Raw genomic sequence first — 18,686 nt, 5'->3', positions numbered from 1 at the left:
AGAGAATGAAAAGATGAAAATAAAGTGTTTGTAGATGGGGAGGGGAGGAGGGGGTGAAGGGAGGGCAGAGGTAAGGGGAAAAAAATGAGAATCAAGACTTGCCATGTAAAGGTACATGATCCCAACAATGAATGTAACTGTACTGTATCCCTAAATGTACCAATAAACTCAATTAAAAAAAAAAATGTAAATATCAATATTCTTTGGTGTGAAAGTAGTCATTCTTACCATTTTTGTTTTGTTTTGTTTTTTGAGACAAGGTCTCAATATAATAATGTGGACTCAGGCTGGTTTCAAACTTATGTGACCTGGATTAGCCCCAAACTCATAATTCTCCTGCTTCAGCTTCCTGAATGCTGGAATTGCAGACACTCACCTATTTCTAACACTTATTAAGAATCTATTCCTAGCCAAGGTTAACCAAAGAAATTTTGTTTATGAAGGAAAGAGAAGAATGAACACACCAACTTACAGGAGATTCCTAATCTCTAGGTCTGGAATGGGCTGCCCAAGAATTCCCTCTCTCTCTTCAGAAGCACTACAAATCTCTATTTATCCAGAACTTGTGGGATCTTCTGGAACAAGGATTTCCCCCAAACATTGGAGAACCAATATGCAAGGTAGCCAAGCCAGTCCTGAACTTACCAGACTCCAAGAATAACAGCAAGCTCTTCGGCACATAGGTCGGGCATCTGAAATTGTTCACAGTCCGCTAACTTTATCTCATTCAGAACAGTATCATCATTGAGCTCAAGATTCTGGAATGAAAAAGAATTTACATTGAAACCTAATCTGATTCACTACACAGAACTGTACATCACAGATGGAGAGAAGGGATAAAATTCATTTACCTTTTTAAGATTATATAATGTCAACATGGTGAATTAGCTATTTCTTGTGAAATACATATTTGAGGATAATTTAGCTTGTAGAAATGGAAGATGAACCATATATACAGTCCGAACTGACAATAACAGTAAGAGGGAATCACACTACTATTGATTGGGCCTAATATATAAAAAGTCTCTGTGCTGGTAAATTTACGTACATTTCCAATTCATTCTCAAATCACCATGGATACTTCTATTACCATTTACGGATGAGGAAATAAAGAAGCTAATCCAAGCATGTGGCAGCATCAAATTTCAAAGCCTGGTCTTTCTTTCTGCCTCTAAATTCTAATCTAAAATATCAACTCCTCAACAATGTGCCTTGGGCTGGGGATTTCGCTCAGTGGTTCTGCCGCCTGCTTTGCAAGCACAACGACCTGAGTTCGATCCCCAGTACCAAAAAACAAAAACAATGTGCCTCAACAACTAGTGTGACAAGCTCTGACTGTTATATAAATCCCTGGTTCTTAATGACAGAAAGGCAAATTGACAAACTGATTCTGAGATTTATATAGAAATGCAAGAGACCTAGAACAGTCAACACAATCTGAAAAAGAATAAAATCTGAAGACTTAAAGAGAACTTGAGGAGGTCAGGGATTGAGCTCAGTGGTACCACACCTGCCTCACAAACACAAGGTCCTGAGTTCAAGTCCCAGTACGGGGGTAGGGATACTTGAGGGCTGGGAATGTGGCTCAGTGGTACAGGACTTACATAGTATGTGTAAGATCCTGGGTTTAATTCCCAACACGAGAAAAAAAAAAAAAGTACTGCTTTCAAGAATTACTACAAAGCCAGGACAGTGTGGTATGGCATAAAGACAGACATATAAAGGAATGGAAGAAAATAACAGTCTAAAGTCCAAGCCCATGTATGTATGGTCTGTTGATTTTTCAACAAAAATACCTAGGTGATTGAACAGCTATAATCTTTTTAATGAATGATGCTGAAACGGCTAGATACCCATTGGGAAAAATGACCCTCCATTCTTATCTCATAAGCTCCACCAAAATTAAATCAAAATTAATCGCAGAATTTCAAAGTAGAAGCTAAAACTGAAAAACAAAACAAACGAAAAACTTCTAGAAAACAATCGTGAAAGAGAATCGTGGAAGTCTTGGGGTAGTCCTTACGTAAGACACACGCAAAAATAGAGAAAACAGTAAACCGGACATTACCAAATGTAAAAGTTCTGCTCTTTGGAAACTGTTAAGAAAAATAAAAAACAAGCTACAAACTCAAAGAATATACTCATAAAACCTATCTGAAAAGAATTTTTACTCTGAATATAAAGAATTCTTGGAATTCAATAATAAAAAGACAAGCAAGCTGGGCCAGGGATTTAGAAAGGTGCTCAGTTTGGTCTCCAGAACCAAAAATAAAAAATAAAAAAAAGATAAGCAAGCCAATTTTAAAATGGGCAAAAAATTTGTGCAGGCACAGTCAATACCTACGTGTAATCCCATCCACTTGGGAAGCTGAGGTAGAAAGGGTGCAAGTTCAAGGCTAGACTGAGCAATACAGCAAAACACTGACTAAAAACCACAATTTGTATAGGCCCTTCATAAAAGAACATATAAGAATGGCTAATAAGCCAGGATGGTGGTGCACACCTGTAATCCCAGCACACGGGAGGCTGAGGCAGGAAGATCGCTGTGAGTTCAAGATCAGCCTGGGCTACACAGTGAGTTCCAGGTCAGTCTCAAATACGTAGTGAAACCCTGCCTCAAAAAACCACAACAAAAAACAAAAAAGAATGGCTAATAAGCACACAAAAAATTCCTGAACAATGCTAAACACAGAGGCACTAATTAAAATCAGAATAAACATTAGAATGGGTAAAATTAAAAGTCTGATAATATTGAGCATAGGCAAGGACCTGAAACAACTAGAACTTTCATACACTGCTAGTGGAAATATTGTGATACAATCACAGAAAATAGTTTGCCAGTTTTTTATATCACATGAGCCATGAATTCTACTCCCAAATAATTTACTCAAGAGAATTGAAAATACATCCACACAAATATACATACATAAATACTCATAGTGGTTTTATTTATAATATCCCAAAACTCAATGGATTACTACTCAGTGATACGCATACTGGCGCACACAACCATACAAACATGCAGTCTCAAAAAAAAATCATGTTAGGAAAGAGGCCAACTATAAAGGAGTACATATTATACACTCTCATTCACATAAATTCTAGAAAAGGCAAATCATTCAGTCGTAGAAAACAGAAAAATGGTTGTTCAAAGCCAGCAGGGTAGGAATTAACCACAATGGTATAGAATGTAATTTTTTTTTTTTTAACAACAGAGAGGTCGAGGCAAAAAAAAATTTTTTTTTATAGAACTTATATTGACTGTAATGCTTAGGCATGTGTATGTACTTGTCAAATTCATTAAATTTTATAATTAAGATGGGTCAATTTTCTGTAAGATATACCATTATAAAAGCATTTTTTAAAAAATGAATCATAAAGAAAAAAATGAATGAATGAGATACTACCACAAATGGATGAAATACTACCACAAACACTGAGTAGAATGGTAAAAATTAAAGGCTCACAATACTAAGTGTTGGTGAGAATGAAGGGCACCCACCACTCATCCATGGATGGTAAGGATATAAAACTGTACGACTATTTTGGAAAAAAGTTTAGTGCTGTCTCATAAAGTTAAAAGGCATTTACCACACAACCCAGCCATTCCATTCCTACACATTTACCCAAGAGAATTAAAAATATATGTTCATTCAAAAGACCCAACATACATTCTGTCCAAGCTGCTCTATTCATAACAGCTACTATATCAGAAATGATTCCAAAGTACATCAACAGCTGAGTAAATCAACGTGGCCCACCCATCAATGAAATATTACTCAGCAATAAACAGGGGTCAACTACGGGTGTTACAATATAGACAAATCTCAGAAATACCATGCCAAGAAGTCAGACACGGAAGAGCACATAATATGATTCCATTTATAAGAAATTCTAGAAAAAGCAGATCTAATCTGTGATCAGTGGCAGAGAAGTGATTACAAAGAAACTTTAGAGGACTTTCTCAATGGTTCTATATTTTCATTTTGGTGGGAGTTATCTGGGTCTATATACTTTTCAAAACTCATCAAAAATTGCGCCAGGGATTTAGCTCAGTGGTACTGCACCTGCCTCACAAGTGCAAGGTCCTGAGTTTGACCTCTGGTACCAAAAAAACAAAACAAAACAAAACAAAAAAACCTTCAAACTATGCATTTAAAATGCATACATTTTAGATCTAGACATGGTGGCACACACCTGTAATCCCAGCACATGGGAGACTGAGTCAGGAGGACCGCCACAAGTTTGAGGCCGGCCTGGGCTACATAGCAGGTTGAAGACCAGTCTAAGCTACCCAGCAAGACTTTGTCTGAAAATAAATGAAATGAATAAATAAATAAATAGGTAGGTGCATTTTATATAAACTGTTCTTCATAAACTTGATTTTAATATTTTCTAGTTCAACAAAAGTAGAGCTGAAACAGGGAGATTTCAAGAGCCAAATGGAGATTCCAGTTTCAGCTGGGTGGAAATTATCTAAGGCTAACAGGTCGAGCTTTGCATATGGGAGAAAGGGAACCAGTTCACTGCCCAAACCACAGGCCAAAGGGGCAGCTTCCTTGTTTACCCTCAAATTCACCCTAACTCTAGGCCTAACCACCATCTACAGGGTTTCAAGAAAAAAGTACTGCAGGGCCGGGGATTTAGCTCAGCAGTTGGGTGGCCTGCCTTGCAAGCACAAAGACCCGAGTTCAATCCCCGGTACCAAAAAAAAAGGAAAAAGTACTGCAATCTTCAATAAGTAATGACCTAGAGGAACACAAAACTTGAGGTCAGGCCTCAGTTCCCAGTGTAAAAGTTCCTCTCTGAATGAGAGTAGCCTTGCTTATAAAGCAGGGCTGACTGGTATACAGCACACTCTTGTGGCCATCCTTTTTCACCATAGACTTTTCATAATTTTTTAAATAAAATTATATATAATTTAAAACTTTCTGACACAAACAAAATAATACATCAAAACATTCCTATAAGATTAAAAAAACATTATTAATATGATACTTTCCATTCTTTCTGCATACAGTTGTTACCACGGTATGTATTTTACACTGCAGGCCCAGCTCAGTTTGGACCACCAGCCTTCAAGTGCTCCACTGTCACTGGTGGCTGATGGCTGCCATAGCAGGCAGTGTGGCCTACAGTCCCCAAACTCTCACCTTTTAATATCCTATCAGAGTTGTATTAACTTGTTTTTGTCTAGATCCAGTGTTTCATACACATTTGTAGACTGCCTTTACACATCTGACCTGATCTTTAGCACAGTATAATGTGAGCAAAAACAAACGAGGTAACAATCCCAGGCCTTGCAGTGAAGATGTGACAGGAACACACTCTCTGCCCCCAGCAGAGGACTCCTTCCCTTCACCACAGAAGACCTGAGCCAGGTCAGGGTTAGCCACAGGGGATCATTTGCCAGATAGAACAAGGCAATTACATAGTTTCAATCTTCATTCAAGATTCCCTATATCCAGGGCCGGGGATTTAGCTCAGTGGTGCCACCACCTGCCTCGCAAGCGCAAGGACCCAAGTTCGATCCCCGTACCAAAAAAAAGAAAAAAGATAATATTCTTCAACTATTCTTGCTATTAAGATGGGCTACTACAGTATCTATTTAGATCCAATTTTCCACAAGTCCCCACAGTTAAATACTCTCCATCTTAGTCCCACTTCAGCCTCAGCATTCTACTGAATTAAAAAATCAGAACGCAATCCCCCACCACTATGTTAGACACAACATATTTGGCATTTAATGTGCACTTCTTGTCAGAGGCAGCTGAGCAAGTGTGTACTTCTGTTTCTGTGAATACATCTTTTAATTTATTCTCCCCCTGCCCCCTCCAACAGGTAAACATTAAAGAAGAGTGTGCCAGATTTACACAATGGTGTGGATCCTAACTGCTGGCTTACTTTTATACCCTGCTATCCAACACCTTTAGTCTATGTAATTCTCCAATAATAACAGATTATAAAACTAGGAAAGCTTAAAGGGAAAATACTGTGTTTCTCACTGGCAGTAAAAGTACTGCACAGACACAATTCTACAAGGTATATTTTCACACAATAATATTTGTAATCAGGATGTATTTTTGCAATCATCAGAACTGGTACAGTGCTCTTTCCCCAGAAGAGTAGTTATTAAATACATAGTGGATTTTACATCTTTAGAAAAAAAGGAAAAATGATATACTGTTTTTGTTTTGGTTTGGGGTTTTGGTGGTACTGGGGAATGAACCCAGGGCTCAGGCAAGCCAGACAAGAGTTCCCCTACCGAGCTTTACTTCAGACTACCTTTGGTGGGCGGGTTGGGGTACGGTGACTAGGTCTCACTTAGTTGCTCAGGATGGATTCGAACTTGCAATCCTCCTGCCTCAACCTCTGGAGTTGCTGCGATTACAAGTACGCACCACCACATTTGGTGATATATAACTAATTTAACAAATGATTCTATCTTCAATTCATGAGAATAAACTTGTTTCTATCTAATCCATATCTATATCACACAACATATTTGTCATTAGTTCATAATTAACAAAGATTGTAAGATTATCTAAATGTATTTTACTTCAAATTTGAAAAGGTTAAATAAATTCTATATTAAATTATATATCAAATTTTATACAATCCCTACAAGAGTCATCATTTCATATTTATCATTATGAAAGACAATTTGAAATAGGAGAACACAGTAAAAAAATGCATTACTAAATAAAATGCTTAGATTTCACAATTAAATCTCTTTTCATAGCTGCTGTGCTATGGCCTAAAACTCAAGCTTATGACAGTTCATCCCAGTGGTACACAGCCTTGCTCACTTGCAGCTCATCCTTCACAGAGCACAGTCTGCACCCTCTGCAGTCTGATCCTTGGATTCCTAGCACTCTCTTCATGCACTCTGGGAATCGGGAGCTGCCCCTCACTGAAGTTATCACAAAAGCAAACAATAAAGCATTTGGTCTAACCCTAAGAAATAAGCGGTGTATCTCAAAGGCCTTCCTTGGGATATGGCAGCTGCCACTCCTCCCACTACCAAGCAAGGACGAATCTTAGAGCTTTCAATGATACAAACTCCACTGTAGCACACGTCCTATAGGTTCACCACCACTGCACTTATTCCTAGCCTCTCCCCTTGGCTTAATCCTCAGCACAGAAACAATTTTAGTGTCCAATGTACCTAAGGTAAATGTATTTGCAGGTTCTAGAGGGAAAAGTAGAAAAACGTGGGCTTTAAAGAGTAAAATTAATCAAAGACCAACCAAAATTGTAGGTGTGGGGTTTGGAGAATAAAAAATATTCTAATAGCATCCATGGAAGCAGCTAGAGACACATACAAGTAAAACCTGATCAAGATCATAAACGCAAGCTACAAGGTCAGAATTCATTAGACATTTCCAAAGAGCACACTAAGGAAGCAAGAAATCCAGTAACAATGACAGAGTAACGAAAGGGAGACCATAAAACTGATGAAAAGGAATCCTGATCACTGGTTTACATTTAGCACAAGTCCAAGAAATCTCAAGTCTCTGAAATTTGACAAACATCCACAGAAAGCAAAAGTGCAGTGAAAATACAGTAGCAGGTAGGATAGTTTCTCCTCAGTCTGCCTTTTGTACCTTTTCGAGGGGGTAATATACAACTGACTGCATTATGAATGCACATCTATTGAACTCTACAAGAAAAATACAATTTATTGCTTCTTAAGAGTAAAAAACAAATTCTTCAACACAGTGTTCTTCCAGAATCCTCGAAAAGGCTCAATAAAGTCTTTTCTGACCCCACTCAGTGCTTCTACAGTACTAACCTACTATTAATGATTAGACTGGGTGCTAACTGCACTGCATCCCTTACAGTCTGACTTACCTTGGTTAAATGTTCCTGAGGAGTGGGTGCTGGACTGAATTCAGAGTGTGAAAGGCCATCCTCTTCCCTTCTTACATCTACAATCAGTTGTGCTACATAATTTTCCTGGAATCGTGTTCTTTTTCCTAATGCACCTGAGAAAATAAAATGAAATTATATCTATAGATCTGTCAGTCAGATCTATAGTACAATCATACAGTAAAATGTTTTCACAGTGCTTTAGAATTCATAAGGTGTTTTCTTAATTTCACATAAGGAAAATCTAAGGGCCAGTGATATTAAAATGATGTACAACCTACAAGATTATAAGGCCAATAAGCCATGGTGCAGGACTCAAACCCAGTATTTCTGCCACTAGATTTCCCACACTTACTTTTGCACCAAACTGCTCTGCAGAAAGGAGTAACTCGTTAGGTTTTGTTGGTAGAAAAATTATTATCTCTCTACAAGGGATGAAAAGATGGAGGCTGTGGGGTGTAGTTCACTTGTCCAGAACCACAAGATTCTCTGCATCAGAGCCCAAGTTTAAAGCTATAGTCTGCAGGTTCTAAATTGCACGGTCTAGTATAGTACTCTATCTGGCTTTATGAAACGCCAATTTTTTTTTAATGTGTCTAAAATGATACACTGCCAAGTAGCTGTTTCAGACCACTTTAGAGAAGGAAAGGTTTCAATATCCATTCTCTGGAAAAACTCAGATTACAAAGACCCTTGATTACAATGACCAGGGCTGAGAAGTCTGCATTTTATCCTTGGATGAATCTGGCTGTAGGCTATGCATCAACCTTTTAAACATGTTATGCCAAAGACAGCCAGTGAAATAATTTAACACAGCTTATGTTTTCATAGTAAGTGGGATGCGAGGCTAATTCCCGTTTTATATTTGTGAGCATCACATTTTCATTTTTGGTTTTTTATTCCTTACTGAGGAATGAACTTAGGACCTTGTGCTTGCGAGGCAGGCGGGGTACCACTGAGCTAAATTCCTAACTCACATTTTTATTTTTAAATTCTTCACCCCTAACTTGAAAAGAAAAAAGAAAAACTGATAGTAACTACACCAACAGTTAAAGCTGAATATACAAACCACAGTGCCATTAGTTTTTAAATAGTCCCCGAGGGCTGGGTTTTTTAGCTCAGTGGTGCCCTGCCTGGCAAGCTCAAGGTCCCAAGTTTGACTCCTGGTATGGAGGAAAAAAAAAAGTCCCAGAAACGCCTCTTAGGACTAAAATATTTAAAAACGATCTCTGAAACTAAACCCACAAGTTATATATAACCATATTTTCAAACACAAAAGACTCCAACTTATACATGGCATTGTTCCAAAAGTTATAAGCTGGCTATTAAATAACCTTCCCCAACAATGTAATAAAAGGTGGCTAAGATCCCAGACAAGCCTACTGTCTTTCTTTCTCCTCCAATAATGGGGATTGAACCCAGCGCCCTCACAATGATCTACATCCTCAGTTCTTTTTTTAATCTTTTATTTTTTAATTTTGAGACGAGGTCTTACTAAGTTGCTAAGTTACCCAGTCGCGGCTCAAACTTGGAATCCTCCTTATCAGCCTCCCAGACCACTGGGATTTTAGGCCTGCACCACCAGCTCAGCTGCACAAGATCATATTTAACTCATAATACAGCTAAAGGATTTCACTGATTAGCACTAGCTCAATAAGCAGCACTGAATCTGGGAGCTAAGAATAGCCCTTCAAGAGAATCTAGATTTAGCTTTGTAGGGGACAAACAGATTCAGGCATCTCAACGTCCACAGGCAAGTGATGATACCCAGGATGCTCCGTCCACACTGAATGGGAACAGACGGGGCAATCAAGCCATAATTTCTGACTAATTCATTTATTCAATACTGAGTATAGTAATATATTCAGGACTCAGCAATATGTAAAAAATCTTACTTGGCATTCAGAAAAAACACGGAAGTTTCAGAAGCAATTCTATCATTCATTCACTCATTCAGCATATATTTCTTCAGCGCCTACATAATATGCCAGACAGGGTTGTAAGGCACTGAAGATACAACTGCTCACAAAGAACACAAAACAAGCAAGATGGAAGCAAGAGGAGGGTATTTACAAGGAGGGGCAAAGCAGAGAGACCTTCAGAGGCCAACACAAGAACCAAATGGTCAAAGTTCATTTGTGAAGTGCCCAATTGCTATCTTTTACAAACATGGACCTAAGTGGAATAGGGGATTCTCTGGGAATAAAGAAAAATATAGGACTGGAATTTAGCTCAGTGGCACCGCAAATGCCTTGCAAGCACAAAGTCCTGAGTTCAAATCCTGGGACCAAGGGTAAAAAAGGCACTGGCCACAAAGAAAAATGTAATTTCTAATTTACCATGAAAACACAAACTCTAAAATCTTTAAAAATGATTTCTACAGGGAAAATAATAGGTTGTAGAAATTGAAATACTAGTATATGGTACTAAATGCCAATATATACTGGTTTAATTATAAAAATAAAATAATTTGCCGAGTGTGGTGGTGCACGCCTGTAATCCCAGCACTCAGGAGGCTGAGGTGGGAGGATCGCTGTGAGTTCGAGACCAGTCTGAGCTACATAGTGAGTTACAGGTCAGTCTCAACTACATAGTGAGATCCTGTCTCAAAAAACACAAACAAATAAAAAATAAAATAATTTATTCACAAATGGTAAAGTCTTACCTGTCAAATCAATATGCAATTTGCCAATGTCTTGAGCAATACTAAACTGCTCTTTTGCTTTTCTATATTCATAATAATATAAAAATATATATGCACATTCCAGATGGAATTGAATTGCGAAATATCGACCCGAATCACCTGCAAACAGATGCTCTAGTTTCAACACTACAAAACAAAAGATGAAACATAAAAAACTACAATGAGTAAAACACTGAGTCTACAATGTTAGAATATATATTATATACATCAGCTTTAAATTTTTCTCTGTAAATACCTGAAATGAAAAAATGGGAGAATTACATCCTAGTAACATTGCATCTGAAATAAAATGATGGTTAAAATTTGTTATACAGAATAAATGAACTAGTACTACGATATACACCAGATTACAAGAGAATCTACCTGACTCTCCAAAACAGAATTCCCAAAACAATATCCCTTAACATTACTTTTCACATTACTTTCAGTAATAGCTAGTCTTCACATTACTTTCAGTAATAGTCACCACTTCAAAAAACAGTCTACAGAATGAATGAACAATGAAAAAGGGAAAATGCACTTCTGATACCCAAAGACTGATGATAATTTTTCCATCATTCAAGGTAAAAGAAAAGTTATATTTACTCAATGTCTACTCTCACTAGCACTGGATATTTTAAATGCTATGTTATTTAATTCTCACAATAATGCCTTTGAGGCTAACATTATCTCCATTTGAGGCATTATAAAACTAAGCTCACCTCAACTGTTAAGTGGCAAAGCCAGGATTTTAATCTAAGCTTGTAAAAGAAAAAAGGGAAAGAAGTTGGCAGGTAAAAATGTGATGCCACAAAAGCTTAGTCTATTTTCACCTGGTAATCCGGCCACACTAATACATTTACAGTGAGAAACAAATATCCCTCCTTTATTCCATGCACTGCAATCACAATGGGTCTAAAAAACAAAATGGTGTTTTTGTGTATCCTGTCAGCCCTTCAGTGAGATTCTCAGGACCTGAAGAGAGTAAGTGAAGAGGTGCGTGCCTCACCTCCTAAGGCACACAGGCATCCAAACATGAACTTCTCACTGTGAAAGCCCCAAGGAGATCTCATTCACACAAACCAAACTCAGGAAAAGCTGGACCTGACAATATTCAGTACTGAGGGATTCTTTCGTAAACTTTGTTTTCCTTTATTCTACCCATTATTCCTGAACATCCAGCCTTCACTATCAGAAATATAAGAACCTTCCAGGATCTTAGCACAATTTATAAGTGACACAATTTTGCTTTGTGCCTATGACAGTAATCTTCCCAAGAGGATCAGGATGCAAAAAAATCAAAGAATATGAAAGTTGGCCAAGATTTGTTTTAAAATCCTCTCTCAAGATGGGTGTGATGTTGGGTGCCTATAATACAAGCAATCTTCGAGGCTGAGACAGGAGGATCATAAATTCAAGCCCAATCTGGCCAACTTAGCAAAACAGACAATGTCTCAAAATAAAACATTTGTACTGTTTAAATTCGCTCTCAAATATCACAAAAGGTCATTTCTGCACTTAGCTCTCACAGGTCTAAAGAAGGCTATCAAATTTGAACTGTCCTACTAACACATAAAAAAAGTCACATAAATGCCTGAAGATGGTTACATGTATTTCTCTGCCTTCCTACCTACCTACCGAAGTTCCTATCTATCTATACATCTATGTACAGGATATACTATAGGTAAAACTGGCTTGGATCTTGCTTTTCTGTGCTTTCCTCTGCGTGTTAATGTATTCAAGGGTTAAATACTGAAGATCAGTAAAGTACAAAATGAGATTCAGATTTTATTTTAAGCTTAATTCTTAATTTCCAGCAGCATGGCCAACTGTCCTCTTAATAAAAATATCTAAAAAGCAGGATTTAAAATTTTAAATATATTTTTATGTTCACAGTTGTAAAGTAACAAAATAACCAATCTTCAGAGAACAAAACGAAATGAAAACTGCAACCTTACACAGTAAGCAAACAAGGAAGCCATACTCTTCCTTGAAGCTATCCACCAAGCTCTAGGGACTTCATGACTCCATTCTAACAGCAGCAGAGAGCACCAGAGACCACAAACAAGGCCTGGACCCATCCAAAATAGGCAGTCTCTAGATCTCCATTTAAAGCTGAGAACCACAGAATTATGTCTTCAAGGTTAAAATAAAGCTATGAATGTCATAGAAAGGTGAAAGAAGGCAGCGTGGGTGAAGTGAAAAAGATTTTTCTACAGAAGTTATAACCTTAGGCCAGCCTCCACACAGATCTCTAGACCAGATGCAGGCAATCTACGTAGCTGGTCCAAAGTCCCCAAATTAAGAATATACTCCCCAGAAAAATCCAAGAAACAAATCCTCTTTTAAAAATATGTAACTTTAATCAAGATTCAAAGAATTTCTATTGATAAATTTTCAAATCACAGGAGCACATAGGGAAAGAAAAGCCAAGACATAGAAAATAAGGTACTAATATCTGAAAGTTAGCAGAAAAAAAAAGGCAGAAACAGATCCTCAAAACTTTTAGAGGCTGGAATCCATTCAGGACTTCTCCGGTCTCCCTGGAGTTTTTTTCTTTTTTTTTTTTCTTGTAGCAGGGATTGAACTCAGGACCTTACACTTGCAAGGCAGGCAGCAGAAGCACTGAGCTAAATCCCCGATCCCTCCCTGGAGCTATTCTTATTCCCCATTCCTATTCTCCAAATAAATTTTCCTACTCTAAAAAAACAAAACAAACAAACAAGCAAACAAATAAAAACTTCAAGAGGCTGAAACGACCTGGTACAGTATATGAGATTTGAATATGCTTAGGAAATAAAAAGTAAGAAATATGAACAAGGAATAAAGAACTACAGAAATGGACTAGTTATACCAAAGAAGTAACCAAACAAAAATCCCTAAATTTCTTAAATTAAAATTTAAAAACAAGCCGGGCGTGGTAGCACACGACTATAATCCCAGCACTCAGGAGGCTGAGGCAGGAGAATCGCTATGAGTTCGAGACCAGCCTGGACTACATAATGAGTTCCAGGTCAGTCTCAACTACATAGTGAGACCCTGCCTCAAAAAACAAAAACAAAAACAAAAACAAAAACAAAAACAAAAACAAAAACAAAAAAATTTTTTAAAAAACAAATGAGCAGAGGGACCGGGGATTTACCTCAGTGGCACTATGCCTACCTTGCAAGCCAGAAACAAAAACAAAAACAAAAAAAATTTTTTTAAAAAAACAAATGAGCAGAGGGACCGGGGATTTACCTCAGTGGCACTATGCCTACCTTGCAAGCCCAAGGTCCTAAGTTTGAGCCCTAGTACCAAAAAACTAGAGTAGAACAGACATTTAGATGACAGATCCAATTTAAGTTATGCAAAAAGTAACACAAAAAGAAAGAAAACACAATTTTCAAAGAATCTTGAAGATGAGAAAGTCCAACATGTATGAAAATGTAGAAGCAGACATGTCCCCAAAAGCTTCATAGGTGGAGCTTTTCAGAGGTGGCTGGATCTACAGCGTGTAATGCTGTGATTAAGAATGGGATGCTGGGAGATCCCCCTCTGCTGCTCTGCCCGGCCCAATCTACGGGCCGCCTCCTCCATAGCCATGCCTTTCCCTGCGGGGCACCATTGAATGCCCTGACCCAGCACCAGGACAGTAGCCTCCCGCACTGCTGAGCACCCCCCCATCAGATCCCCTGATTGTGACAATCCTTGGACACACTCTGCAGAGGTGGTGATTGATCCTATTATGTTCCTGATTGTATCAATTAGGAAAAAGGATAGGGATTGATTTGATGAGTTGTGTTCTCAATTATGAAAATGAGAATGTCTATGAGTCATTAGAGAATCAAAGGCTGGGAGGCAACGATATCAGGAAGATTTAATGACCCAGAGATAAAATCAAGGGCAACCCAACAGCAAAAATAAAGATGAGAAAACATTTAAGCAAGCCACAAAGACAGACTTCCAGTCCACCAATGGCAAACAGTAGGGTAAAGGAAGATGAAAAGTCTGATAGTGAACCTCCAGGACACTCCAAACTCTCAGCACAGGAAGTAACAAAACAGATCAATCAGGCCCTAGAAAAATTCAAAACAGAAATTATTTCCTACTTTACCATAGAGATGGTGAGCAAAATGAAAGACAAGATTCGAGACTCCAGAACAGAAACTGACAAAAAAATAGATGAGCTTAGGAACATAATAGAAACCATGAAGGCCCAGCATAAGAAAGAAATGGAAACAATGAACACCCAACATAGGAAAGAAATGGAATCCATTAAACAGATTCAAACAGATATCCGATTAAAAACTCTATTGAAAGTGTATGCAACAGAATAAAAGATTGTGAAGATAGAATCTCAGATATAGAAGATAGGATCACAGACAGACTGTGAAAAGGGAGGTCTCTTAAAAACAGTAAGAGAGCATGAGAAATCGATCCAACAACTCCTAGATGATGCAAAGAAGAATAACATAAGAATGATAGGAATCCATGAAGAAGCAGGAGAAAATGCAAATGACTTAAAAAAGCTGTTCACAGAATTAATGACAGAAACTTCCCAAACAGAGGGGAAGAATTTGACATACAGATAAGCGAGGCATATAGGACTACAACTAGCCACGATAAAAAAAAATCTACACCTAGACATATAATAATCAAGACCCCAGAAACCCAACAGAAGAATGAAATACTACAAGCAGTAAGAGAAAAGAAACAAATCACTTGCAAAGGAAAGCCCATCAGAATCACAGCAGACTTTTCAACACAAACCCTTAGGTCAGGGAGAGCCTGGAGTGAGGTCTTTCTAGTCCTAAAAGAAAACAACCTACAAACAGAACTGATGTATCCTGCAAAACTCTCTTTCAAAATGGATTGAGAAACAAGAAACTTCCATGACAAAGAACACTTGAGAAACTTCATGAATACTAAACCAGCCCTACAAGGAATTTTAAACAATATCCTAGAAAAAGACAATAAAGATCACAACACCATGAGGCCCAACAGAGCAAATCAAATAGCCAAGGCAAGAAACTAAAGGAGAGGAGAAAAAATTAGAAAGAGTCAACAAAAGGCCAATAACATGACAATAATAAGTCAGTACATATCAGTTATAACCATCAATGTCAATGGCCTCAATTCACCAATCAAGAGAAATAGATTGGCAAATGGATTAAGAAGCAAAATCCAACAATATGTTGTATACAAGAAATACACCTAGTACAAAAAGAAGCCCATGGACTGAAAGTAAAAGGATGGAAAACAATTCTCCATGCAACAGGAGCCCAGAGAAAAAGAGGGTTAGCAATCTTATTCGCAGACAAAGTAAATTTCAAACCAAAACTGATTAGGAGAGACAAAGAAGGTCATGACATCCTTGTAAAGGGAACAATTCAAGGGGAAGAAATGACAATCATAAACATATATGTACCAAATATAAATCCCCCAACTATATAAAAAAAATATTAAGTAACATTATAAACCAAATAAGCACTAATACAATTGTACTTGGGGATCTGAATACCCCACTATCACAAATAGACAGATCATCTAGGCAAAAAATCAACAAGGAAATACTAGAACTGAACCAAGCTTTTGAACGCATGGACTTATTAGACATCTATAGAGCGTTCCACCCCACAAAATCAGAATATACATTCTTTTCAGCTGCACATGGGTCATTCTCCAAGATAGATCACATCTTAGCTCACAAAACAGGTTTGAATGAATGCAAAAGAACTGAAGTTATTCCCTGCATATTATCAGATCACAGTGCAGTAAAACTGGAGATCAACAGCATAAGAAACTGTAGGAACTTCACAAACACATGGAAATTGAACAGCACTCTCCTGAACAATAATCAATGGATCACAGAGGAAATTAAAGAAGAAATTAGACAGCTTTTACAAATAAACAAAAATGCCAATACAACATACAGGAATCTATGGAACACAATGAAAGCAGTTCTACGTGGAAAATTCATAGCACTGAATGCCCACATTAGAAAAACAGAGCAAGCTCAAATAAACAACCTAAAAGTGACTCTTAGACTCCTAGAAAAACAAGAGCAAGAAAAACTCAAAGCTTGAACAAGAGAGGAAATTATAAAGATTAGAGCAGAGATAAATGCAATGGAAACTAAAAAAATGATACAAAAAATGAATGAATCAAAGAGTTGGTTTTTTGAAAGAATAAATAAAATTGATAAACCCTTAGCAAACCTTATCAAAAGAAGAAAAGGCTCAGATTCATGCAATCAGGAATGAAAAAGGCGAAGTCACAAGAGATCCCACAGAAATCCAGAGGATCATTAATACCTACTATGAGAACCTGTACTCTAATAAAATGGAAAACACAGAAGAAATGGACAGATTTCTAGATACTTATGAATTACCAAAGTTGAACACCCCAATTACAATCAGTGAAATTGAAAATGTAATTAAAAACTTACCAACAAAGAAAAGCCCATGTCCTGATGGATCCACTGCTGAATTTTACAAGACATTTAGAGAAGAACTACTGCCACTACTCTTCACTTTTCAATGAAATTGAAAGGGAAGCAATACTTCCAAATTCATTCCTTTAAGCAAGTATCACCTTGATTCCCAAACCAGGGAAAGATGTAACTAAAAAAGAGAACTATAGGCCAATCTCCTTAATGAATATAGATGCAAAAATCCTCAATAAGATACTAGCAAACAGAATACAGAGGATCATTAAGAAGATCATACATCCTGACCAAGTCGGATTTATTCCAGGGATGCGAGGATGGTTCAACATACATAAATCGATAAATGTAATACACTATATTAACAAAATCGAGGACAAAAACCACATGATCCTCTTGACAGATGCAGAAAAAGCATTTGACAAAATTCAACACCCATTCATGATAAAAGCTCTGCAAAACTTGGAATAGATGGTCTATATCTCAACTTAATAAAGGCTATCTATGAAAAACCAATAGCCAACAACATATTAAGTGGCCAAAAACTGAAAATCTTCACGTTAAAATCAGGAACAAGACAAGGATGCCCACTATCACCACTCCTCTTCAATATAGTTCTGAAAACATTAGCCACAGCAATTAGACAAGAGAAAGAAATTAAAGCAATAAAGATAGGAAAGGAAGAAGTTAAACTGAAAATATGATACTCTACGTTGAAGACCCAAAAAACTCCACCAAAGACTTCTTGACTTAAATTGACACTTTTAGCAGAGTAGCTGGATACAAGGTCAACACCCAAAACTCAATAGCCTTCTTGTACACAAATAACAGACTCAATGAACAAGAAATCAAGCAAATAATTCCTTTCACAATAGCACCCCAAAAAATGAAGTATCTGGGAATCAATCTAACAAAAGAAGCAAAAGATCTCTACACTGAAAATGACAGCCCTCTGAAAAAAGAGATCGAAGAGGATATAAGAAAATGGAAAGATATCCCCTGCTCCTGGGTAGGAAGAATCAACATAGTGAAAATGGCCATACTACCAAAACTGCTATACAGATTCAATGCAACACCAATTGAAATTGCAACACTATACTTCACAGAACTAGAAAGAAGAATCCAAAAATTCATTTGGAACTGTAAGAGACCTAGAATAGGAAAAGCCATCCTAGGCAACAGAAACATGGCAGTGGGTATAACAATTCCCAATCTGAAACTACTACAAAGCCACTGTGATAAAAACAGCATGGTACTGGCAAAGAAACAGACCTAAGGATCAGTGGAAAAGACTGGAAGACACAAAAACAACTCCAGATGTACTCAGCTATCTCATCTTTGACAAAGGAGCTGACCATCCTCAGTGGAGGAAAGATAGCCTCTTTAATAAATGGTGTTGGAAAAACTGGATCTCAAACTGCCAAAGATTAAAACTAGACCCTTACCTTTCACCATGTACTAAATTAAAATCAAAGTGGATTAAAGATCTAAATATTAAAACAGAAACACTGAACTTGCTGGAAGATAAATTAAGCAGAACTCTTGAAGACATTGGCATAGGAAAAGACTTTATGAACAAATCCTCAGTAGCACAGGAACTAACAGAAAGAATCAACAGCTGGGATCTCAACTTATTAAAAAGCTTCTGCACTGCAAAAGAAACCATCAACAGAACTAAGAGACAACCTACAATGTGGGAAAAAA

General features: G+C 37.4%; 1 protein-coding gene across 3 annotated transcripts in view; it reads right to left on the bottom strand.

Annotated features, from left to right (window-relative positions):
* Positions 1–18,686, bottom strand: part of Ttc27 (tetratricopeptide repeat domain 27) — a 164,028-nt gene that overhangs the window by 120,140 nt on the left and 25,202 nt on the right. For 2 of the 3 annotated variants that reach the window (XM_010645223.3, XM_033763504.1), the window contains exons 6-8: positions 10,538–10,702; positions 7,855–7,988; positions 646–758 (exon numbers count right to left, since the gene is read on the bottom strand). In XM_010645223.3, coding sequence (XP_010643525.1) covers positions 646–758; positions 7,855–7,988; positions 10,538–10,702 — 412 coding nt within the window. The remainder of the gene's footprint in view (positions 1–645; positions 759–7,854; positions 7,989–10,537; positions 10,703–18,686) is intronic. The other variant, XM_010645231.3, reaches the window with a different exon arrangement.

The sequence above is a fragment of the Fukomys damarensis genome, unplaced genomic scaffold, assembly GCF_012274545.1.
Source record: "Fukomys damarensis isolate Sample0158 unplaced genomic scaffold, DMR_v1.0_HiC HiC_scaffold_2, whole genome shotgun sequence".
Taxonomy (NCBI): domain Eukaryota; kingdom Metazoa; phylum Chordata; class Mammalia; order Rodentia; family Bathyergidae; genus Fukomys; species Fukomys damarensis.
Note: the sequence above shows the minus strand (reverse complement) of the source record. Positions and strands in the feature narration are given on the sequence as shown.